Below are 25,380 nucleotides of genomic sequence, written 5' to 3' on the forward strand. Positions count from 1 at the left end.
GATCAAGAGAAGGTGATAAGTTTTCCCATAAGAAATAGATTCTGCACACGTGTAACACAATATAATTACCAAAGATATGCAGGATATGAGTAACCCTGTTATGTGCTACGGTGGAGACTTCTTATGATAGTTAAAGAAAGCTGTGGTTTAGTGGCGGAACGCCATGTTTGAAAGCAACGCCGAGATCTCATTCCCGATTGTGCCCTTGCAAGTCGTGCGATCTTCAGCAAGTTGCTAAAGCTCTTCAAACTTTGCTTTGCTTATGGGATGAAAATAGAAACAACTATTGCAGGAATTGTGTGTGGTTAAATGAATGGAAAACCAACCATTAAAAAAAAATTAAAGCAGCTAGCATTGTCCCTGGCACATCTGTGGCATTAAATGCTCATTTGGGACATGTGTGGGCTTAATAAAAAGCCATGGAGATGCCTGTATTTCCACAGGGCGGAAATTTGCATTGCTGTGTTAACAGCATCTGGAATGATAGCGGTGTGTAGACGGTAGCTCACAGTACAGTGAACAAGCAGTCAGTTGGTCAGTCAGTGTGCAGAAGCTGGGAGACTCATCTCAGGGAGTGCTGGTCCTCCCACGGTGGCGCTAAAGAAGACACTGGACTCCACCTGCCACTCCTGCTTGCTGCCTCCTCTGCTCCTCCAGCCCGACATGACTAGCAGCTAGAATAGCCACATCCCAGTCCTGGCTAGACGCTAGACCTTTGGCATAGCACCAACCTTTTCCAGGTTGAAAAGGGCTTTTCAGCCTCAATTTCTAAACCCATTTGAATCTTCCAATTGCAAAATAAGATTTAAAAAAAAAACTAACACTAAAAAGTTTTAAGCAAAATGGGCATTATTTTAAAAACTCAAAATTCTAAGGAAAGAATTAGTGAATTAGGAAAGAATTCTCTGGATGGAGCCTGTAGAAAAGCTTCAGTAAGGTTTTTCTGCATCTCTCGGGTCCCCTCTAAAGGCCCAGCTTGCTGTGAGGAAAGAGCCTGAAAGCTGACATTAAAGCCTGCAAGGTCCCTGCCTGGTGCCTGGCCTCGTGCCTGGGCATTCTGAGGCCACTGTGGGTCTTGAGCTTTCCATAGCCTGCCCTAGAGGTAGCAGTGAGACTGGATGGCCGTAGAGGAGTAGAGCGGTGGCATTATAGCCGTTCCCACACTCGGTTAGCCACTGACAGTGAACGTGTAGAATAAGCTGTTTGTGGGTCACCCAGCAAAGGTCTGTGTACTAGTAAAATGCAGAGGAGCCAAAGTCACATAGGTGTCAGCTAATTCTTCCATCCTATGGTCAGCCTAAGATTCCTAAACTCTTAATTCCTAAAATTCTGTAATCTTGGGTGGTTCTTCTCTTGAAAATGGCTGCTCCATGCCCCTCCCAGTGTGAAACTTTTGCTTAAAAATAAGCCAAAAAATGTTTATATGTTTACACATATCACCTGCATTTAATAAAATTTCAAGAAACACATAGATGGTGAAGAGTACATTCCCCTTCTGTCCCAGATTCCTTTCTTCCCTGGAGAGAAGGCTGTTGCAGACTTCTTGAGTGTGCTCCCAAACACCCCATTCGTTTGCAGCTTCACCATGTGTCTTTATGGCTATCAGCCCATTTATCCTTGCACGCCCAGTGCATGTAAGGGTAAGCACAAAGCTTGTGCACGCACATGTATTCTACTGATCTACAAAACACCCATCGCTTACTTTTCTCACGGAATCTTAAACATTCTGCAGTTCCCCAAAAGGCCTCTCCAAAAGTGAGATTGCATGAATTAGCAACCCCCAGAGCTGGCAGGCAAGGCCAGTTTTAAGCCCAGTCCCCTTAGTAGCTGTGTAGTCTCGAGCCACCTTCTCTGTACCTCTGTAAACTAGCATAAGCATCACTCCGTCCCTCAGAATGTTGGGAATATCAAGTGACTTGGTGTTGTAAAGGGCGGTGTCTGGCCCAGGGAAGTGTGATGTGGATTTTCCTGCCAGTCTACTCTGTCAAGGCTGTGTGGCTTCCCCTTGTTCATAGGCAGCTCCTTCTAGTGGTTTGGGACATGCTGTCTTTTCTAATGTCCCAGGCTGCCTTCTGTCAGAGGCCGAGCTTAGTATAATAATCCTGATTGACAGTAATTTCTAACTTTGTGGCTTTGGAATGTTATGTCATTGAGATAACTTTCTTTAAAAAGATTTATTTATTTTTATTTTATGTGTATGAGTGTTTTTGCATTCATGTATGTATGTATGTGCTTCATATGTGTGCAGTGCTCATGGAGGCCAGAAGAGGGTGTTGGGACCCCTGAAACTGGAGTTACAGTTGGTTGTGAGCAGCTATAAGAGCTATAGCTCTAAGAGCAGCAAGTGTTTTTAATCACTGAGCCATTTCTCCAGCCCAGAGATACCACTCTTCCCCCTAACTCCCTCCCACCGCGTCCAGTTTGAGCAGCCCATGTATTTCATGAATGTGAGACCATCCACCGACTATGGTCATTCATAGTGATCAGAATTTCTCTTTATAAATGGTACTCCATGCATGTGGAGGTCAGAGGGCAGCTTTGCAGAGAGATTCTCTCCTTGTGCATGGTCTCCTATGGTTACCGCTGTGGTGGGTGCACACTCCAGCCCCACTGACCCTCAGCTTCCAGCTGGCTTTTCCTTTCCTGCCTGCATCTCTGCAGGTGTGCTGCGATTGTGTGCTGGGGTCCAGGGACCAGACCCAAGCTGCCAGGTTTGCACAGAAAGTGCTTTTACTCGTGAGCCTCTCCATGGCCCTGAATTCTGACTTTTTTTTTCAAACATGGCTTTATTTTCACTCTTTGTTGGATCATTTATTTCTTACATGTTTGATGATATAATTTTCAATGTGATGACCCCTTCAAAAAGTCTGTCCTGATCTGTGTCCACTCACCAGCTCACTTGGGTGAGTTCTTGGGTACCTTCCTCATGGATCCCTGTGATACTTTCATGTCTGTCATGCTGACTCGATTGCTTGTCTCCTCATTCTAGGCCTCATTTCTTGAGGACAAGAACAATGTCATATTAGTTTTCCTGCAGGAAGATCTACAGTAAATATTTTGCTAAATTAAATTCCTTCTCATTCTTTGGGTACTCAGCTATTACCCCAATTAATAATAGAAATATTCAATTAGTTGACATAAAAAGACGCAGATCATGCCCATTAGGTTTTAGTGAGCTCCTGTGGTATCTTGTTACAAAACCTTCTTCAGCTCTGCCAGGGAAGTGTTATCCCAGTATTTAGTTGGGTTTGATGAACACTTGGCCAAAACCAGCTTGTTTTCTGCCTCTCCTCTCCTGGTTTTCTTTCAGGCACACACGTATCTTCTAATTACTTTCTCTACCCTAGACTTCTCGGAAATCCAGGCTCAGATTCAGCTACTTGGTCAACTTTTGGATATCTTTACCAGGTTCAAAGATGAATTCTTAATTCCCCATTTGAAGTTTTCCATTCTTAGAAAATGTTAACCCATCCCCCAGTTTCTCAGACCAAAATGTCTTGACTCTTCTCTTAAGCTCCATTTATAAACTATCTTACTGGCTATACCTTCAAACTGTTTAGAATCTAATTGCTTGTTTCCACCTCCACCCTGTGAGCCCTGCTATAAACCACCCTCTGCCTCCTAATGGTTTCCATACCCATGGATGATTCTTTCCTCAATAGAATCTTACTAGTTGATTACAAATTTGTGGTTTTCTGTTTCTGTCAATTGTTTTATATTTTTCTGTTAGTTGGCATTTATCTTTTTCCACTTTTCAAAGTAGCTTTCTCTTCTCACTTATTACAAATATTTTTAATATAGTTTAAACATTCCTAATTTGGACATACAAAATCAAAAGTTCTCTAAAAGCGCCAGGGAGAAATGGCTCAGTGGGATAAAACACTTGTCATACAGGCTTGGTCCTAAGCACATCAGATAAATGTAGTTCTTAATTCTTGTGTCATTTTGGGTACCATGCGCCATTCTGCTACATTTTCCCCTTGAGTGGTAGGAGTAGACTATTTCGTTTATATTGAATTTTAGGAATTTTCCTATTCCTACAGACTTTATTTTATTTTGAATGGTGGTATTTATCAGTCTCACATAACCTTTCATTTGTATGAGATAAACTGGGCCTTTTAGAAATTATTGTAAAGTCAGTTTGTCTTATTATCTTTCAATCAAAATCTTGACTAAATTGTTATTCTAGAACCCAAACCCAGTAAACTCACGGTGCTCCATTTCAGTTTTGGAGCCTCCTGGCCTTCCTCACGTTCATGAAGTACATACACATATACAGTCCACTAGCTAGACATGGCGCTGGCTCTGTTGTCATATACATGAACAAGATTGTTCCTCTGTCCCAGGGTCACAGGGAGCAACCAGACAGCAGACATGTATGAGATGGTTTGGGGGTGTTCCCTGGGAATGATTGGAGAATTGGAGGATGCTCTACAGTGTGTGTGTGTGTGTGTGTGTGTGTGTGTGTGTGTGCCTGCAGGTGGGGGAGGTCTTCTGCAATGGCATCTTGTTTCGACAGTGAACTTGGGTTGGTGGCCACACCTTAGGGTGTGGCTTCAGTGTGGGGACATGACCCCTTGTAAGGAAGAGGAGGGGCTCGCTCGAGCTCTCTCAGGTTGTGGTCAAGGCATCGTGATGGGCAGAGGCTGTGTCTTCAGGAGCAGAAGACCTCCCTTCCTGGTCCTGTAGTCATTCCTATCTCTACTGATGGCGTGCCAATGGCCCACTGAGTGCTGTGCTCTTCACACTGCATGGCAGAGGTAGGCACATCACACTGTGTGCCTCCCTGCCTCTGTTGTAAGACAGAGATGATGGCTAGGGACTGGTGATGCCTGCTTTGGCCCTTCAGAGATGAACAGACTCTTCTGAGCTGGCAGTGTCATCCTGGTGAGATCAGCCCCAGGGATGACTCCTAAGCATTTCAGTATATGTTTTTGCCTTGACATCTTTAAGTTTCTTCTCATTTTTTTTTGACAAGAAGTGATAGATAACAAATACTTTAAATTCAAATTAATCTTGAAAGCTGGAGCAGAGTGCCTTGATCCTGGACAGAGACACACAGGGCAGAGGGGTGACTCAACAGCAGAGCTTGCAGAGTGTAGTTGCTACACTCCACACACTCCTCCTGCAAGGCCTGCAGCTGCCCAACAAGTCACTCATTAGGTGACATTAATGGAAATGTGGCGTATCAGCCCCAAGAGGTGATGGTCTCAAGCCTACCCTGTTGAAAGATCACACCAGAAATGTGTGCGGCCTGCTGAGCAGAGTGTAGGAATCAACTGAGCGGGCTCAGATCAGAGTGTGAAGTGGTGGTACTCAAGCCTTCCTCTTAGGAGAAGCAGTTACTGAGCCTGGGAATATTCATAGCTTACAGGATAGTCTTGGTTGCCCTTCAGTATTTGAATAGCTGTCATGGGGAAAGATAAAATGTGCTCTGTCGTCACAAGAGGGCAAAATAAGGAACAATGAGTTGAAGTCCCAGAAGACACAGGTTTATGGGAATCACAGCTGACACAGGTCAGAGTGAGTTTGTTGTCACTGCAGGGGCTCAGAACTAACCTGGAAGACCGCAGAGGAAGGGAGGGAAGCTGAGCAGCCTTAAGCTCCACACATGGGGAATCTGCAGCTCTGGCACTCTTTTTCATGTGTTTTTAGAAAGAGTTTTCCTTAGTAAATCGTAACTTTATAACAAGGGCTAGTCAAGATTTGGTTACAGGGAAGGTACACTTTTCTGATAGATGAGAAAAAGCAATAGATGCTAGTCTCTTGCTGGCCATTTTCTCCAAGGCTCAAAGTACATGGTTAACACAGGCTGAACAACTTAGTTACAACTTGAAAGGGTTTGGTTTGGTTTGGTCTAGAAAGACCAGGTATAAGGGATGCCGTTTTTTTTCAGATCACTTGCTGACGTTATCTTAGAAATCAATAGAAATTTTGGTGTTCCCCTCCCTCCTTTTGTTTACTTCACGCTATGCAGAGGCACACTGTTTTGGTTAACCTCAGTCTGACACTCAGATTGTCATTTCTCTTTTGCCATGCTCCTGTCTGGGGGTGGAACATGACCGATGAAGTGTCACCAAGAAGTAAAACAAAATTTCCCAGGTCTACTCACTTGTAATTCTCCTTATTTAGTAGGGGTTTTCCACAGGAAATCGCAGAAGAGCTGAAGTGCTCTTTGTCTTTTGTACTTTCCTCCTACTTTTCTTCTTCCCAGAGTGGCCTAATGTCCCTTGTAATTCAGCTGTATTTACCATGGAACAAGCTAAATTCTACTCAGAATGAGGGCCATGAGTTCTGCCCGTCAGTTAAAGCCTAATTACTTCTCTACAGTGGACTTCTGTGGAGGTGGTAGAGTTGGTTTTTCTAAACAAGAAAAAAATCCAGACAGGGGCTGGAAAGATGGTGCAGCAGTTAAGAGCACACAATTGCTCATGTAGAGGGCCCAGGTTCAATTCCCAACACCCATATCAGGCAGCTCACAACTACCTGTAACCCTCTATGAGTAGCTGCACTCCTGTGCACATACTCATACACAGTCTTACATATATACATAATTTAAAATAAAATAGTCTTTAAAAATTAAGAAATACATACCCATAGCATGGTTATATGCCTCTAAGAAAAAAAAAGTGATATTTAATCCCAAATAAATTTAGACATCATAGAATTAAAAAAATAGTTCTAATTATCCCAAATTAGTTTAGGATCAAAATCATTTTAAGGGAAGACTGGAGAGATGGCTCAACGACTAAGAGCTCTTGATTGCTCTTGCAGAAGACCCAGGTTCAGCTCCCAGCACTCACATGATAGTTGACAACCATCTGTGACTCCAGGAGATCTGACACCCTCTTCTGTCCTCTGCAAACACCAGGCACATATATGGTACACATATATTTAGGGAAAACACTTACATACATAAAATAAAATTCATTTTGAACTATCATTTTAAGACCATGCTAGAAATTTTATATGAATCATGTCTGTTTTCAGGAAATAAGTCAGTGGTTTAAATTTTTGTTTTGGACTTACTTTATGTAATGTATTTTAGACTGTTTTGTTTTTAATTTTATACAGATTTTCTAAAATTTGTTTCAGATAGCTAATTATCTCTTTGTTTGCCTGTTGACGCCTGACCCCATGATCAAGGCGTTGCTGATATCCCCAGAACAAGTAGTTCCTATCGTCAGAACTGAGTTACCCAAGGCAAAGCCTTCACCAGTGTCACTGAGAATAACGCATTGAGTGCCTAGTCTCAGCCTTAATGAAAAAAAGTTGAAATCATTGCCTAACATAAAGGTTTTTCTTTGTCTCTAAATTTTGATTTTCCATGCTATCAGAGGCCCCCTTGCAACAGGTAATTTGAGTGTTGATTGTATGTTTTCTCAGTTTGTAATTGTGATTAAATGTATTTAAAATACTCACAATAAGGGTTCTTTCCAACTCAAATTCTGTGTTGTCAGACCCCGGTTTTTTCTTGTGTTTTAGATTTGTGATTGGTGACCATTGTCCTGTATGTCTTACATACATAGTTTAGGGGACCATAGAATTTTAAAACTGGAAGCTATGTTAGCTGTGGGCTAGAAATTTTACAAGGGAGGCATCAAGAGGCCCAAAGTGGTTAGTGATTCAAACAAAATTATGGCAGTAACTAGGGACTATGACATCTACAGCACTAAAAATTAATCTAAATTTTCTTACCTGAAAATTTGTAGACTCCAAGCCAGACCTTTAAAAAAAAAAAAAAAAAAAAAAAACTCTGTGTGTGTGGTGAGAGTGGGGAGTTAAATTTTTTTGAGAAGTTAAGCTTTGGTAAGATCTGCCTGACACAAAATGCATTTGCTGTAGACAGGATCATTCTCCCTTTATACCAAAATGGAAATTTCTTAACATTCTGTAAGTTTGAGAAGACAATTCAGACTTTTTATAAACATCCCTGTTGTCTCCTTCAATCCTGAAACCGCAGTTGAAAGCAGAATGAAGCTTCCTAGTTTTGTAGTCCTCGTTGCTTTTCCTTGGCTTAGAGACAAAGGAATGCATGAAGCTAGGGTGGCCTGTTGTGGGAGAATGGCGTCTTGTGTCTGGAGCCAGGGAAACCTACTTCCTGCGCTGCCCTGGTGGGCTTCGCTGATGGTGACTTATCGACAGGCCTGTGGCCCAGAAGAGCTTGCCCTCCACCCAGTCTCACTTCTGTTTTATCTGGAACCTGCTCCTGATCATGTCTCACCCAGCTGCCACTTTGGCCAGGCCCTAGCACAATGAGGATGTTGTTTCCCATGGTTGAGTTCTGAGAGTTGAGTTTGTGAGACTTGAAGATGCTTGAGCATTTCTGCTTCTAGTCTCTGTAAATGAGTTATATTTGCAAGTAGGACAGCCTAAGGGAGCACAAAGGTTTCACAAACCTCCTCCTAGACATTCCAGTGTTGAGTTTGTGTTCCTAATTTCAGTTTCCAGCCAAGGAGATGGTAGAGTTTCACAAGCTGGCTGGCTTCGTGCACTCACCTTTACTTGTACTTTCCAGATCGTCCAATCAGATTAAAGAGATGAGCCTGCCTAGCAGGGACCCTTCCAGCAGTGCTTACTCAGGGAGCAGTCCTAGTGACATGTTGTCAGCTTCCTTTCCTAAGGCTGCCAGGAGCTGGTCGCCACCATCTGTTCCCTCCTGCCTCACTCATCCCTCAGTTCTTTAATATGTACTGATTCTACATCTGGGAAAGCACTGAGGTCCTCTTGAGTGCTGGACTTGCTGTTCTGTACTGGCTAAAACCTTTGTAAGAATGGCCTCAGTGCAACCATTTTGTTTTGTTTTGTTTTGTTTTCAGTAAAAGCATGCATGATCTGACAGCTCTAAAGTAAGGTAGGTTTGTTGAGAGTCTGCCATTCAGTGTGTTTATGGGAGGATTCCTGTCCAGAATTGGGATGGTGTCTTGAAGAAAGGTGGGCATTTGAAAGCATCCATCTAGACAGAGAAAGCTGTACCTGCGGAAAACCAACAGGTTCAACACAGGAAGAGTCTCACAGGGTGGATGGGAATAGTGAGTAATTTGAGACAACAAAGTGTCTTTAAAAGGGATCAAGTGAAAACATCTTTAGAAAGAAATAATAGGGACAAGTTGTGCAAGTCGTTAGACTATATTTTTTTTTTAAGAAAATGGACCACCAATAGAAGTTTTATTAGAATAGAAACACAGGCTATTAAGCCTGTGCTTCAGGAGGGTAAACCTAGTAGCTGTCTGCAAAGGGGTCTTGGGACAGAAAGGTCCAAGGACAGCAATTAGAAGAATTTTGTAATTCTTCATGAGTTCGACTAAGATTTCAGGCAAAGATGGATAAACCAAGGCAGTGGGAGCAGAGGGGAAGGGGCCGTGCCCTTGTGCTGAAATTTGACAGTTAAGGGTTCCCAGGAGACAAGAAGCAGAACACTCCCACATGATAAGAAGGTTTTGGTACAGTCACTCTGTTTAACAGGAGGCAAAGTGGGTTTGGGAAGGAAGGTAATTAGTCCAGCCTTGGGCATGTTGTGTGGTAAGCCTGTTGAAACAAAAAGGCATCCTGCTAACAACTGGAAATGTCAAACATGCTCATCAGGTACTGAGAACATTAGTTTTGGTTTTGGTTTTTTATTTGTGTGTGTGTGTGTGTGTGTGTGTGTGTGTGTGTGTGTGTGTGTGTGTGTTGTACTCTGCACACTTGTGCATGAGTACAGGTGCCCAAGGAGACCAGATCACACCGGTCCTGGAATTACAGATCGTTGTGAGCCTCTCAAATCACCATGGGACTATGAACCAAATGCATATCTTCTGCAAGAGCAGTCTGCACTCTTAGCCACTAAGCCATCTCTCCAGCCTGTAGATTTTAATTTAGTATCATATGGAGTAGATAACTCAACCCATAGTGGATGGATATCAGAAAGAGACCAGAGACTAAGAACTAAGGACCAGTGCCTGTTCAGAGTGCTACTTGCGGGCGGGGGGAGAGATGGACATTGGCCAAGCAGCCAGTGATGTGGGGAATGGCGGTGAGGAGAGGGACTGAGCCCCAGGGCTCATCAGTGGGTAAACAGTAAGTGACCAGTTTGTCTGGAAACATAAAATCACTCATAACCTTAAGCATTTTTTTTTATTTAAAAGTTAGTGGGATTAGTTAATTTTCAGAAGGCTTCAATTTGAGGTTCTGCTGGGTAACTAGAGATGTTCTGGAACAACTGCTCGAGAATAGCATGGGAGCCACTGTGAGTCTCATTGGCTTATAGGAAACATCAAATGAGAAATCCATGGTTCTGTTTTCTTGGAGTCGCACCTGACTCCATGTGTTGGAATAAGCGATGGCCTTTGTACTTCCAGTTAGTAAGAAAGGGCTACTGTTTTTAGAATAAGGAAGAAAAGGGTGGGTGTGTCTGTAACTAAGGGAAAGGGTCCTTTAGATCCCTTGTAGGGGTGGAGAGTAATTCAGGGGGGTCTACATTAAACATTAAGGGCAAAAACCAGATCATTGTTTCTGGAAAAGGGAACAGACACAGTTCTCTGAATTAGTGACAAGAGTCTTGAGCGTCAGTGACAGAAAGGAGAAAGACGTTTGTGGAAGAGCTTGCATGCAGAGGCGTCTCATTAAATCACAGGAAATCCCAGCAGCAGAGATCTGTGAGGGCAAGGAGAGATAAAGGAGACTTATTTTGCATCAAGAACTGTACTAAGCAGTTTAAAAGATCTTTTAATCCTTGTGAAACCCCAGAGATTATGTTTTCATGTTTACATTTTTCATACGAAAAGAAGTCAAGAGTTACCTATCCCCGAGTGTGGTGTCAGCTCTTAATGGAGGGTCTAGGACTCAGAGCCAGTCTGACTCCAGCACCTGTGTTTGTGCTGCAAGAGGATCCACTAGATGGGGGTTGTGAAGGGACAGCCCTGGCTCACATCAGGGTGGGATCTTGGAGGAGGGCCCGCCCTCTAGTCTGAGGAGTCATGAGGCTGGGAAATTGGGATAGAACAAAAATGTGGACCCTGCAAGTCTGAGGGAAGTAAGAAAATGAGCGGGCAGGAGACGTGTGAGGCGGGTGCAGGAGAGAGGAGGCCCAGGCCAGCAGCAGGCTGGATGCTGGAAGGGCAGAGGAAGACCCTGGACGTGGCAGGGGAGCTGTTGCCGTGCCTTGATTTTCCTAGTGGTAATGACTGAAGAGTTATTTTCCCCAGCTGCTGGGGGCGTTCAGTGCCTACTTGTGACAAGACCCGAGTACCTGGCTAGACACAGGGTCAGGCTAATGTTGTACTCTGGCATATAATAATCGCATTCTGACGAAAGTAGCTTGTTGAAAGTGGATTAGGATCCAGGGGCAACTTTAATTTCTTCCCACCTAACCCAACTCTTAGTATTTCAGTACTTTGTCTTCACTAAATAACATTTTAATAACATCTCAATTGTTAGTTATGCACACAGTAACAACAATATAACAGGAATTATTCTGGCACTAGGGAAGAGAAAGGATGAATGAAAGAAATGCTTCCATTCCTATAGTTTTATCATTCTTTTGGGGGGGGGTGTTGAGACAGGGTTTCCCTGTGTAGCCCTGGCTGTCCTGGAACTCAATCTGTAGACCAGGCTGACCTCAAACTTACAGAGATCCACCTGCCTCTGCCTCCCAAGTGCTGGGATTAAAGGCATGCGCCACCATTGCCTGATGGCAGTACCGACATTCTAATGGAGAAGATATGGCATTATTAATATAGGGAAGATGTTGATATTTATTGGTTTTTAACATACAGAGAAAAGGGCTGGAGAGATGGCTCAGTGGTTAAGACCACTGGCTGCTCTTCCATAGGTACTGAGTTCAGTCCCAACACCCACATGGTGGTTCACAACCGTCTGTAACCATAGTCCCATGAGATCTGATGCCCTCTTCTGGTATGCAGATGTCCATAAAGACAAAGCATCTATATACATAAGTAAACATATAGAGAAAAGATGAAGCAGAGAGAAGACCAGCAGGTGGAGTGAGTTTAGGTAGATGGAGACTCAAAGAACTCTAATCTAAGAAGAGAGTGTGCAAGCCTGCAGGTAGGCGGGAGACAGCAGACATTCTGGACAGAGTGTCCCAGCAGACCACATAAGTCCAGAAGCGCTGTGCTGGGAGCTCACCTGGCAAGCTTCAGAACAGCAGAGTCTGGTGTGGCTACATAGGAAATACAATAAACAAGGCCCTGGAGGAAATGGAGATCAGATTCCCCAGCCCTGGGGCCTCCTCAACTGCTATAGAGGCTTTTTGAGAATAGAGAGACATTTAAATGTTTTGTTTGTTTTGGTTTTTTAACATGGAAAATTGTAATCATGTATACACAGAATTATATGATGAGCCCCTTGTGCTAATCACTGAGTTCCAACCATTTTCACTTTGGGAATTTTGAAAGAGGAATGATCAGACTTAGCAAGACCTAACTTGATCAAATCCCTCAGCACAGATCCTGAGGGGCAAGCTCGCAGCCAGGGAGTGGACCTGGGGAAGCTGAAGACTGCTTGGATCCAGGAATTCTTTTGATGATTTGGCTTGATATTATTTATATTCTAATTTCTTCAAAAGAAGAATTGACAAAGCATATAGTTCAGTAAGAAGAGTAAAATAATAAAAATGAATGGTACCAGAGAAAACACACTTCCTTTTCTACTTAAAATGCATCCAACTGGCAAAAGGCTGGCAGAAGAAACTATTTTTAACACCCTTTATCCACAAATTGAAAGCTTCATTCATATGTTCTTTTGAAATCATGGATTATTAAGCCACAAAAGGTGAGGATTTGTCACGTTAACAAAGCTTGAGACTCTTCTACACCTGACATTCTGAGGGAAACCTGACCTCTAGACATTTTTGGCTTACATGATAAAATTGAAAATTAAAAGCAAAGAAAAAAGGAACACCCTGAGTTAAGGTATGATGATATGAAACTTTCAGAGCCTGGCTGTATGCAGGCAGGGGTGTTACCCACTCCCAGATCAGGGATGTGTGCAGGTAGAATGTTATTTGCCTGTCCTGAGTGAGATCCTCCTGTCTGAGTGGTGGTTTGCATTGTAGTCCCAGCCCGACTCTTGAGCTATGTGTGCTGTTGGTCACTCTAGTAGGGTATCAGGAATAGTGCAAATCCATGAAACAAGTGTGCCATTAACAATGAGTGCATCAAAGATGTTTTTGTGCATCCTTCCCCTGCTTACAATACCACACCAGTATTCAGAGGGCTGAGAATGATTCCACAGCGCTCTGCATCCTGGCTGTCTCTCAGGTTGCATCACTTGGTCCTCAGTCTGTCTAAACTTGTTTTTTGTTTTTTGTTTTGTTTTGTTTTATCTGTAAGATGGGGGTACTAGTGCCAACCCTGCCTATCTCAGGGTCATCAGAAGGCCCAGATGATCTTTACAGATAGTGGGGAAGGGAAAAAAAAAGGCTTCTTGGTGCCAGACACTGCAGGCCTCAGAGCAGGCTGCCAACAAATGAAGACACGAAGCATGAGGTTCAGAAGTTACACAATTCATGTAAGATTGCGGAGCTGGGATTTGATCCTGGATTAGATCCACTCAGCACTGCCTGTCGTATCGAAAAAGAGACCTATTTAGCGCTTTCTGTGCCGACAACTGTGATCTCGTTTAACACGCTTTCATCTCTGCTTCCTGTTTGCACAAGTAAATAATAGAGAACAGTAAACTGACTACCTGTCCTCCTCGAGAGGGTATATATTATTAAAATAATCTTCTAGAGTCTCTCTCTCTCTCTCTCTCTCTCTCTCTCTCTGTCTCTCTCTCCCGCCCTCCCTGCCTCCCTCCCTCCCTCCCTCTATCCCTTCCTCCTTTTTTTCTCCTTCTCTCCCTCTTTATAGTTTGACTTCCATGTGGAAGAGTAAGTGTCATGGTTTAATGACTGCTATAGCTATCATTAATGGAAGAGACTTGCAGGAAGATGAGAGAACTGTTGTTCCTTCTTCTCACCCTCGTCTCTGAGGCCTTTCTCGCAATCCACATCAGCAGTGCCAGCGAGCAGGCTGTTCTGTAACCGCCATGTACCTGTGCTCAGATAGGCACAGCAGAGCCATGGAGCACTGAAGTGAGTTAGACACAGAGAGAAATGACTGAGCTAAGGGGTGGCATGGGGGTGGGGGAAGACCGGAGGGAGTTCAGGGAACTGCCAGGTTACTGCAGTCATAGGAACCCGGCAGGGCACTTCAGCTCCCCTCTCTGGTTCTTCCCCAGGGGAATGAGGTACCACTACTAACCTCACACAGCTGTGGTGGGGATTGCTGCCTCCCCTTCCACAGATAGAGGTGAGAAATTAACAAGCAAATGAAGTAAAACATTGTTAACCCTTACTTGCCAGTTACCTCCAGTCATTTTCAAAACAAGGACAGTATTGGAACCTTAACAGGCTAACCTCGTGAGGAAGGCCATGAAAGATTCAGGGTTAGGTCTTCTCTTAAAGAATGGATACCGTTCTCAGTGGGAAGGAGAGGAGACCATGGCTATTTGTGGAACTGCTGAAGGAACGCCTGTGGGGTGTTACTGAGCGGGGGTGGGAGGTGGGGGTGTCAGGAGGACTGAGAGAGCACTGTGCACGCTGTCACCTGCCCCTCGCTTACTACACTTTCCCTGGAAAGAGCTGGAAGCTTTCTCTCACTTCCTGACCATGACAAAACCCTATTAGAAATTCCCTTGGAGGAGTTCTCCAGGCCTGTTCTGAGCAGAGTGTAGCCTGCACTCCCTGGCCTTCTACAGTGTGGAACACTTAGGGGTTCTAAGTGTTAGACTAGATAGGAGACAGTTTGTATCTGGGATTGTTGATCCCACAGGTACCAAGTGTAATAACTCTCTTAATCTTAAAGCCATCATCCTGTCGTCCTGGATTCTAAAGGTGGAGAAGCGTGGGAATGTCAGGTGTCACTCCCCAGCAGCTGGGGCATTTGAATCTGACTTTGAGAGCTCTTCACCTAGCTGTGCTGCTTTGTGTGCTAGAGTAAAGTGGGGTTCACAAGCAGAGTGGGGTGCTCAGCAGAGCCAGTCCCAGGTTCTGGAGGGACACCGAGAATGGTCCCTTTCCCATTCATAACTGCCACCAGTATCATTTCGAAAGAAAGTCTAAGCAGGAAAGAATGGTTCTGTGTGATGTCCACGTTTATGCTGCTGCTACTTTCTGCCACCGTACTTTAGCCACACTTACCCAGAGAGCAAACTGGACTTTTAAAACTCTGACTCGAATTCTAGACCACTTGCCTCTTCTTACCCCTTTGAAGGAGCAAATGCTTTTCCATTGTTGGGCGGGGTTATTTTAGGTAAAGGCATGTGGTTGACTAAGATGTGCACACCTTAACCCATGGCTCAAGTTCCAAAAGCAGCTCTGGCCTGTGGACTCCGATCTTCCAGAAGAGTCTTAAGTTTTGTCTGAGAGGCCAGGAAGTCTGGTTGTCCCCAAGAATGGCAGCTACCACTAGAAGAGCATAGTATTTTCTAGAAAAATGAAACACAGCAATATGGGAAAAGACTTCTAGGAATAGAAGTGTCCCAAGTATTTTCCATCTACTCAATTCTGTGGATGTCTTAAAGGTTGTCTTGGGCAGCTGTACTACTATTCAAGACCCACAAGTGGAGGGTCTGACGTAATGACTAAGATAGCCCTGTTCTGTTGTCTGTGACACACTACCATGAGGTCACTTTACACTTTCAAACTGTAAAGCATACATTCCCCACCACAACTCCTTGAGCATTATTATCCCATTGGATGGAGGAGACAACCAGTTAAGGTCACACAGCCTTGAGGGTGGACTGTCCCCCACCCTGCCAGCCTGTTCCTGAAGTCCAAGCTCTCCCCCTCCCAAGCAGCTGACCATGCAAGGCAGCACCTTTATGTCCTCGCTTGTGGCTGAAGACCAACCTTGTGTTTAAGAATATGATCAGACTCTCAGAAAGACCTTGCTAACAGACACAGTTGCCCTCTGTAAGCATTATTTTCAAGAGACTGTTCTGTGGAGAATTTAATATTTTCATTGTCTTCATAGAATAAATTTCTAAATTGGTAGCAAATACCTCTTGGTCACCATGGCATCATAGATGGTTCCCCCAAGTTATCATATCAAGATTTGCCTGTGCCATACAGCTGTCCCCACACTTCAGATGCTTTCTCTCTCTCTCTTTCTCTCACTCTCTGTCTCTGTGTCTCTTTCTCTCACTCTGTCTCTGTGTCTCTTTCTCTCACTCTCTGTCTCTGTGTCTGTCTCTGTCTGTGTCTCTGTCTCTCTCTCTCTGTCTCCCTCTCTCTCTTTCTCTCACTCTCTGTCTCTGTCTGTGTCTCTGTCTCTCTCTCTCTGTCTCTCTCTATCTATCTCTGTCTCTATCTATCTATCTATCTTGGAAAGTACAGAAAGCCCAGGGACCTCCCTGTTTTTATTCTGTGGTCTGTGTAAAAACCAAATGAAGCCATCCTGGCTTGGACTCCTTCAGATGGATCAAACAGCACATTAGTCACTGGCAGATCTTTCAGGTTCCTTACCTCAGAGTCTTCCCAGTTCCTCATTCTTGCACCCATCAACCATGAAGTTAGTAGTAAGAAAAACAAGTGAACACACCTCCCACCTCTCTCCGTCAGCACCAGTGACTAACCACCCATCACAGTAGCATCAGACAGTTCAGATTCCAAAGTGGCTGGCCTTCCTTCTGTGTTCTTTCTGCTGAAGTGGAGAGCTTAGCTTGCCCGATTTCACCCAAGTGAAGCGCTTCCTCGAGCCTCACCCTGTTGAACTCCTGTGTGCATACTGTCAGTTAAAAGGAAAATCACTTGTTTGCCTTGGTGCTCCTCTGTACATCATTAGCAGACTGGTTTCAGATTTGATCACCCAGAGCTGGCATCAGCAATTCCGGGACTATGTAGGAATAACAGTCACCCTTACAACAAACACGGAACTTTTTATTCTTTGTCCTATGCTTAAATGGGAAGGCCTTTGGCCTGTTAGGAAAGACCACTTGCTGATTTACTTTGTTTTAATACCAGAGAGAGCTTGAAGTGCTGTGCCTAAGAAATTGGTTCATGTTTTGGCATAGTCAAGGTTAAAGTTAGTGCAAAATCTTCTTTGAATTAGCTTGTTTTACCAGTGTGGGGAGGCAGTCCTGCTGATGGCCTTGCCCCAGCAAAGAAGTATGGTGTGGTCTATTTTTGTTATGATAGCTGACAAGTAATTTACAGAGTGAAAATTCATTTGGTCTATAGTTTGAAGGTTGGGAGGCTTCAGTTTGGGCAACCGCATCTGGTGGGAACTCTCTGCAGTCCCAGGACAAGACAGGAAATTACATAACAATATAGGCCAACCTGGCTTAAGTATCTCTTCCTCTTTGTGTAAGCCACAGCTCCATTGGATGAGGAGCTGGCCCTTATGGCATATTTGACTTTACCTCCTACAGATCCACGTCCAGACACCATAACTGGATTAAGTTTGTAGACTTGAAATATCTCATGAGTTTGAGGTTGGGTTTAGAAGCCATATGGGGCTCAGTCAAGGCCTTTGAGGCATCTTAGGGCAGCTGCCTAGCAAGTTAGAGGGAAGACCATTGTTCAGGGGTACCACACCTCTTCTCTGGGGAATCATACCAGCACTTACCAATGTCTCAGCTCTGACAATCAAAGGTTCTGTTGGGGAAAATCCACACTGATAATAAATCCTGCCGAGCCCTGCCTCCGTGGAGTCTGGACCCAGTTGATGGGGAAGGTATTAGAAGTAAGGCTGTGTGTGTCTTTACCAGAAGCTCCATCAGCAGATGCAGGCACTCCATGTTTATATGGAAAGGGCTTCCAGAGATGCAATGCATTCCCAACACTAGGTAGGATTTCTGGCAGGATCTGACTTAATAGAATTGGGAAGGGGAAAATGATGCCATTGAGCTTTTGTCCTGGTGTGATGTTCATGTTGGGGCTTCTTGGGGAAAGGATCTATGCTGTCGAAGTCGGATGGTCAACTAGATGAGAAAGAATGCCTGGTCTCTTCTGTTAACCCCTCCTGCTCTCATCGTGTTAAAGATAGGAAAGTGAAAAATTACCTTACATGGAAAACTTAACTATATAAAATAAGAGCTAAACAGCCAGAGGTGAAACCTAAGAATTCTCAGTCAGGGGGTTTGCTCTTTTATTTAAGAAACTTAAGAGGCCTGAGCACTTACAGTGTAAGTGTTGGAATCCATGGCTGAGGAAGCGACTGAAGTCTAGTCGGGTGCCCTATTAGGTGACTGTGAGCCAAGCCACTGGCTTGCACAGTTAAAACCAGCCTTCAGAGCCAAGTTCCTGAACAACTTCCTTCCTGGCTTAATTATATGGCGAGGAGTTAGACACACTCTTTTACGAATCTCCCTTACTCCATCAGTCATCCATTCTCTCGTCATGTAACGTTTTCCCACTTTTTGTCTCCAAAAATTGTGACAAGGATACAAAGAAAAAGCAATGCTGGTTAGTAAGGAGGAACTACTTAAAGACTCATGTGTGTGTTGGCCCAAGCTAATGATGCATACTGTGTTTTAAATGGCTTGCTTCCTGGATATATAGTCTCACCACATAAAGCAACACCCCCTAACATTTTGGTTTATTTCCATCCTGTCATGTGTTCATCATATATTTTTAAGTTGAATTATAGTCACGTATGTGTACATTTGCAAAATTTTATATTATGTTTATGCTCACTGGTTCCATTTTACAACAAGGTCAGATATACTAACTGTTAAAAAATGTGCTTCTCACAATAGATTTGCAACTATGTGGGACCTGCAAAGGTTATTGTTCAATTGGTCACCAATGGAAAAAACATCCACCTGCATGCCCACAGCCTGGTGGGAAAACACTGTGAGGACGGGATCTGCACTGTAGTAGCTGGACCCAAGGACATGGTAGTTGGGTAAGTGGGGGAGTACGGTGCTGAGGGAGACGGGACAGGAGAATGGGGAGCGCATGAATGTGAAATCCATAAGCTCTTTTCATTACTGACCTGTGCAAGGCCTGAGAAGGCCTCAGAGCACACATACATACAAAGCCAGGAGAACATTTGTGAAAAAGGAAAAAGAGGTGACCAGATATGTGCACTGCCTGAGGCAATCCTTGCCTCAGGTGGGTTGGTTCAGTTTGGATGGTGTTATATTTGTAGGCACTTGACCTCAGAGCCATTTTCAATATATCTTTGTGTCACTTTCAATAATACTTTTTCTTCTCCTGGCAATAAAAATAAAGACAAATGAAACAAAACAAAAACAAAAATCCACCATCTTTTAACTATACAGAAATGGTTACCTTTTTGTTTCTCTGGAACAGGATCTCCACTTAAAGTCTGAGCTTACCTTGAACTTAAGACTATCCTTCTGCCTTCTCTGCCTCCCAGATGTTTAGGTGCTGGGCTTAGAGACATGCACATCACAGCCAGCTCTGATTTCTATCTATTTTTGTTCCCTTAATAAATTCCTAATGGGAACATTTGAGACATAAAGCAGATAAATAAATATTGTTTTAGTTCTGTGCTGCTTAAGAAGTATGTAGATCGAATAACCAAGAAATGCAAGTTGGTATGAGCATTCATTAGATCTGGAATGTAAATAGAAATTAGTCTATTCATCCAAGGTCATTCAAATAAAACAATTTTTAGTGAATGGACGCTTATGAAAATAATTTCAAAAGAATCAAGAAATACTCAATAAGATATAATTATGGACTGAGAGTAAAAGAGATGTTGAGCAAGTGTGATGACCCAGGTTCAAATCCCCTGACCACACATAAAAGAGGATGTGTAATCCAGTGGGAGTCAGAAACAGGAAAATCTCTGGAATTCCATGTGCCAGCCTGCCTAGTGTAGTAACAGACAACAGACTCCACTCACACCTGAAGTTGTCCTCTGACCTCTACATCATACCACAGCACATACACACCTGCATTCACACACACAAATGTGAACACACATAAAATAAAGATATTTATTATGCTAAGGTTTTATATTTATTTATCCTGAAGCACTGAAATAGCAGATAATGTAGTAACTTAAAAACCAAAGGTGAGGGCCAGTCCAGTAGCTCAGTGGGTCAGTGCACTTTCCAGCCAGCCTGACAACCTGAATTTAACTCCTATAACCCATGTGGTCAAAGTGAACCAACTTCCACAGATTATCCACTGACTTCCATAGGTAGCAAAGGTATATGCATGCAGCACACACACACACACACAAATAAGTAAAATGGAATACAAAATTTTAAATCAAAATAATAGTTGTTTTATTTGGTTTCAATTGCTGTTAAGAGATACCATGACCACAGCAACTTTTCCAAAGGGAAACATTTAATTTGGGCTGGTTTATAGTTTCAGAGGTTTAGTCTATTATCATCATGGCAGGAAACATGGTGGCATGCAGACAGACATGGTGCTGGAAAAGGAGATAAGAGTTCTATATCTTGATTTGCAGACAACAGAAAGTGAACTGTGTCACAGGGCGTGGTTTGAGCATAGGAGAACTCAGAACCCACCCCACAGTGACACACTTCCTCCAACAAGGCCCCATCTACTCCAACAAAGACACGCCTCCTCATAGTGCCACTCCCTTTGGAGCTCATTTTCTTTCAAACCACCACAATAATTAATTAAAATAACTTTAAAAACAAAAGATGGGAGCTGGGGAGATGGGTCAGTGGGTTAAGTTTTTGCAATACAAACTTTGGGGCCTGAATTCAGATCTCCAACATCCACATAAAAAGCTGTAAAGAAAACAAAAAATAAATAAATACAATGAAAATAGAAAAAGGCCAAGCACAGTCACGCACTCCTTTAGTCCCCACACTCAGGAGGCAGAGGCAGGTGAATCTCTGAGTTTGAGGCCAACCTGGCCTACAGAGCCAGTTCCAGGACAGCCAGTGCTACACAGAGAGACTCTGTCTGTGCCACCCTCCCCCAAAAACAGCTAGGTATAGTGATGCACCTGGAGCCCCAATGCCAGGGTGGTGAGAACAACAGACAAGCAGATCCCCGGGCCCACGGGCCAGCTACTCCAGCCAGTTAATGACACAAGGTCCAGTGAGTAACCCTGTCTCAAAAACTGAGGTGGAGAAGTGATGGAGGAAACATTCCTGCCATCACCCTGTGGCCTCTATGCTTGCATGCAGATACACATTGTGTTCATTTATTTATATAATAATATGAACAGCATTATTTAGGGTGCCCTAATCTTAGTTTAAGTGGTGTCTGCTAAAATCCCAGCAAACGTGAGCTTTTTGTGCAAAGAAAGGAATTGCTTAATCACGTGTATTGAAGTTTGGATTCTGTTGTTTTGAGTCACCTGCTTTTGGGAGGTACAGACAGCTTTCATGTTCCTGGGCATTTCTTTGTTTGACTATGAAGATGTTCAAGTGAGAAAAACCTAGAAAGAGGGAGCTTTCCTTTAAGTCACTAAAATCTGATGCTTTTTGATGTTGGGGGGAAAGTATCTAAATTGAAGAAAGAGGCTTAAGTTGATTCTTGTGTACTTTAACTTGTCTCAGCATCTCCTGGAAGGGCCGTCCTGCTTATTGGTTCCCTTCCAGCTCCTGCCTGGCTTATGAGAGAGGCGAAATGCAGGGTTGTTGTCGGTTTCAGACAATCGGTCAGTTAGTGTTTGTGCTGATTTTACCACAGCCTAACACGGACAAGGCCCTAGGTTGATCTCCTGCAGCAGCACCGATAAAAAGAACTGATGGTTGTGTACTCTAGAGGCTAGGCTAGCAGCAATGGCAAGCAGCAACTTCTGCATATGAAAGCAGAGTGAGGAGGCCCTTCAGTGTCTGTAGTGCAGTGGGGTGTATGGCTCTGGAGCTGAGATTGCTCAGTATCCATTTAGCAAACATTTTCAGCATCTAGTTGCTGAGTTTGTTCCCTGTGGTCTGATTTAGTTGTAACTGAGTGGGATTTTCTAGTGTTAGGAAACTTGTCTGAGAGATGTCATCAAAGTGATGCCACCTGAGTGATAATAGCAGCCACGGTAGCTTTTCTGGTTGAAGGTCCTGTCGAGTGTCTATACTCTCTTGTACGTCTGGTATTTAGCTGAGAAGATTCTGCTCACAGTATCTCCCAAAAGACACCATTTCCTTCCTGATTCATCTGTCTCTGGGTCTCTGAGTTTCTAACATCCGTGTCTTTTTTCCTTCTTTTGTGGGTATAAAAGCAGCATGCTAGTAGCCTGGAAGTCAGAATTCTACTTACACTTCTGTCACTGTGCTCAACAGAAATGGGGGCAAGTTGCACCACTTTGGAGACTTGAATTTCTTTCCTTACAAAATCAGAAAGACACACACTATCTCCAGGCACTTTCTAACTTTAACATTCTAGACCAAGCCAGCATTAGCTAATGCTGTAAAATAGCGTGAGTAAACTTGCCACTATCTTTCTATGGTATGACATCGATTAGTTTATTTAGTTCTGACTTGTAGGCAAGAAATTTAGGAAGGCAGCCAAAGCTATTTCTTAGACTTGTCAATACTAGAAATAGAACAGAGATAACCTGTTTTCAATAATACAGATCAGACAGAGAGTAGATTCACGAACAAGGCACTGGTCCAAAACATCAGGATATGGGAAAATGACACCAGGAAGACACATTGCTCTGAATGCATCAAAACCTAAAGATTCCCCTTTATTTACAGTGTCTTTCACACCTTCTCAGGTTAGTTCCTATCAATATTAAAACAGTCATCTCTGAAGTTTTGATTATGGGTTTAATTATTTTAATATAGAATTATTCTTTCAAAAATTTTTAGTTAGCTTTCATTGGTCCTCGAGTTTTTGTTTACTCAAACTTCACTACCTTTCTTGATTTAAAAAAAAAAATCCTGTTTGGTGTTTTTTTTATTATTTAAATTAGAAACAAGTTTGTTTTTCGTGTCAGTCCCTCCCAACTCTCTTGCCCCCCCACCGACCACCTATCCCATCCCCTTTCTGCTCCCCAGGGAGGGTGAGACCTTCCGTGGAGGATCTTCAAAGTCTGTCATATCATTTGGAGCAGGGCCTAGGCTCTCCCGTAGTGGATAAGTATTTATTCCTAGTACACGAATGGACTTCGGGAGCTCACTCCACATAGAGGGGTGCTCTCTCGGCCATTAGGTGTTTTATTTTGACCTAGAATGTTATTTTTTTTTTTTTGGCAACATTCTACTTCTTTGAAATTTTTCATTCAGTGGAAAATGTCTGTGCTTTTTGTAGGCCACCACACCCTGTTTGTTTCCTGGCAACCTGGGTTGAAAGAGGTTTTTTTCCCAACTATTTATATAGCATTTATCAGTTAGTAAGCACTAGAGAGTGGTTACAACCTGTGGGTCTTGACCATCAGAAAACAGATATTTACAATTCATGACAGTAGCAAAACTACAGTTATGAAATAGCAACAAAAAATAATTTTATGCTTGGGGTCAGCACAGTATTAAAGGGTCGTAGTATTAGGAAGGTTGAGAACCACTGCTCTATAAATACAAAAACACAAAGGTGAACTTTTGACTCACTTCAGTGGAACTGGCACATTATTAAATTACTATTTTAGAGATCCAAACTAATTGAGACTGGTCATTTTGTCTGAGTAAACATTAGCCCCCAGAAGCAGCACTGACTGGAGAAGATTGGGCAGATTTGGACTTAGGTCGGAAGTATGCCATTCCAAGTCGGAGTGCACTGTGCGTCAGGGGCTGCTTTTGAATCCCGTGAAGTCAAGAACTAAGTCTTGAGACGACAAACACCAAAGAGGGGCCACTTGTGAGCAACAGCTTCCCCATGCTGAAGATGAAACATCTGGCCTGCTGCTTCATGTTTATTTAAATTAGAAACAAGTTTGTTTTGCATGTCAATCCCTCCCAACTCCCCTGCACCCCCACCGACCACCTATCCCATCCCCTTTCTGCTCCCCAGGCTACAGGGTCAAGTCAGCCTGAGTCACTGAAATCAGACTAATGCCGGCCTCCATCCAAGAGAGTTTGATTTCACAGAGGAGTGTAAAGCCAGGCTCTCCAGCCCCAGCATCCCTCAGAATTAGCTGAAGAGTTAGTTAAAACCCTTTGTTTGTTCAGTAGGTTTGGATCAAACCCCCACATTTCTAGTAAGTTCTAAAACAATGGTGATGTTGCTGATCTAAAGACTCCCATGTTATGAAAACAAGAGTAAGAAGCAAGGTTGTGGTTGCAGCCCTTCTGTTAGCAGGTGTGGCCTGTCTGTCTCTAAATGCCATGGCTGCAGTACTCACCCTTCCAAGGCTCATTTCTGTTTAACGTTGATAATCAGATGGCTACTAACATCCAGTACACAATGGCGCCTAGCCCCAGAATCTCCTCTTCCTCCACTAGAGGCCCTCAAATACTGATGACTTTTCTTTAGACATGGCTTTGCCCTGTCAGAAGAATACAACATACAGCCTTTTCAAGCCTCTTCCACTCAGCCTTGTGCACTGCAGTCCTCCATGTTGTTAGGGGTGTCTGCTCTTACTTGCGTTCAGTTACTCTGTGGGCATGCATTGCAATGGTGCCTACGGTTTGTTAGCCATTCATCTATTCAGGGACATTTGGGTTCTTGCCAGGGATTGAAGATAAGGTGCTTTGTATGTGAGCATAAGTTTGCGTTTCTCTTGGGCAAACATTGAGGATCAGAACAAGGACACAGGCTACTGAAGCATTGTTTACAAGCAAGTGCCAAGGCATTTTCTAAAGTGCCTAAAGCACTGTGTGTCCCATATGTACTCACATTTATAATACTAATTGTAAATCTACTCTTATTTTCTTTGACATTTTATTGTAACTTTTTTCGAACAGTTTTGAAGTTTGAAGCTACTACCGTGTCCATAACCCAACATCAGCAACTAAATATTGCATTCCCAAACTTGATTAAGTACATTCTTACTTGGATATCTTTTGGCTATTAATACCTAATTTCATTATTGTAGGGGATATTTTATATAATTTGTATCATTTTAAATTTACTGATGCCTATTTTATGGCTAAGATAACAACCACTGTTACTTTAAAAGCATGATCGCTCTTGTCTAGTAGAGTAGAGAGTCTGTAAATGTCAGTTGGGTCTGGATGTGCTAGTGTTATTCTAGTCTTCCGTCCTTATGTCTTTTTGTCTATTAGTTCTATTATCTACCAAGAGAGGAGTGTTGGAGTCATTGAAACATTTATAGCCATGTTGATTTTCCTTTCATTGGTCTAAGATTTTTACCTTCCAAAATGTGGAGCTTTCTTTTTTAATTTAAATTCTTTAATTACCACTCATATTTACATATTCATCCCCCATTCCCTCACCCTCCCATCCTCCCATGTTCCCCACCAACCCCCCCAACCCATCCCCCAACTCCTCCCCAGGGACAGTGAGGCCTTCCACCAGGGACCTTCAAAGTCTGT

At 43.3% G+C, this 25,380-nt stretch overlaps 1 protein-coding gene across 2 annotated transcripts in view; it reads left to right on the forward strand.

Moving 5' to 3' along the window:
* The window catches only part of Nfkb1 (nuclear factor kappa B subunit 1), a 115,341-nt gene that overhangs the window by 46,471 nt on the left and 43,490 nt on the right, over positions 1 to 25,380 (forward strand). For both annotated transcript variants that reach the window (XM_027395767.2, XM_027395769.2), the window contains exon 7: positions 18,745 to 18,893. In XM_027395767.2, the coding sequence (XP_027251568.1) occupies positions 18,745 to 18,893 (149 nt within the window). The remainder of the gene's footprint in view (positions 1 to 18,744; positions 18,894 to 25,380) is intronic.

This window comes from Cricetulus griseus, assembly GCF_003668045.3.
Source record: "Cricetulus griseus strain 17A/GY chromosome 1 unlocalized genomic scaffold, alternate assembly CriGri-PICRH-1.0 chr1_0, whole genome shotgun sequence".
Lineage (NCBI taxonomy): Eukaryota > Metazoa > Chordata > Mammalia > Rodentia > Cricetidae > Cricetulus > Cricetulus griseus.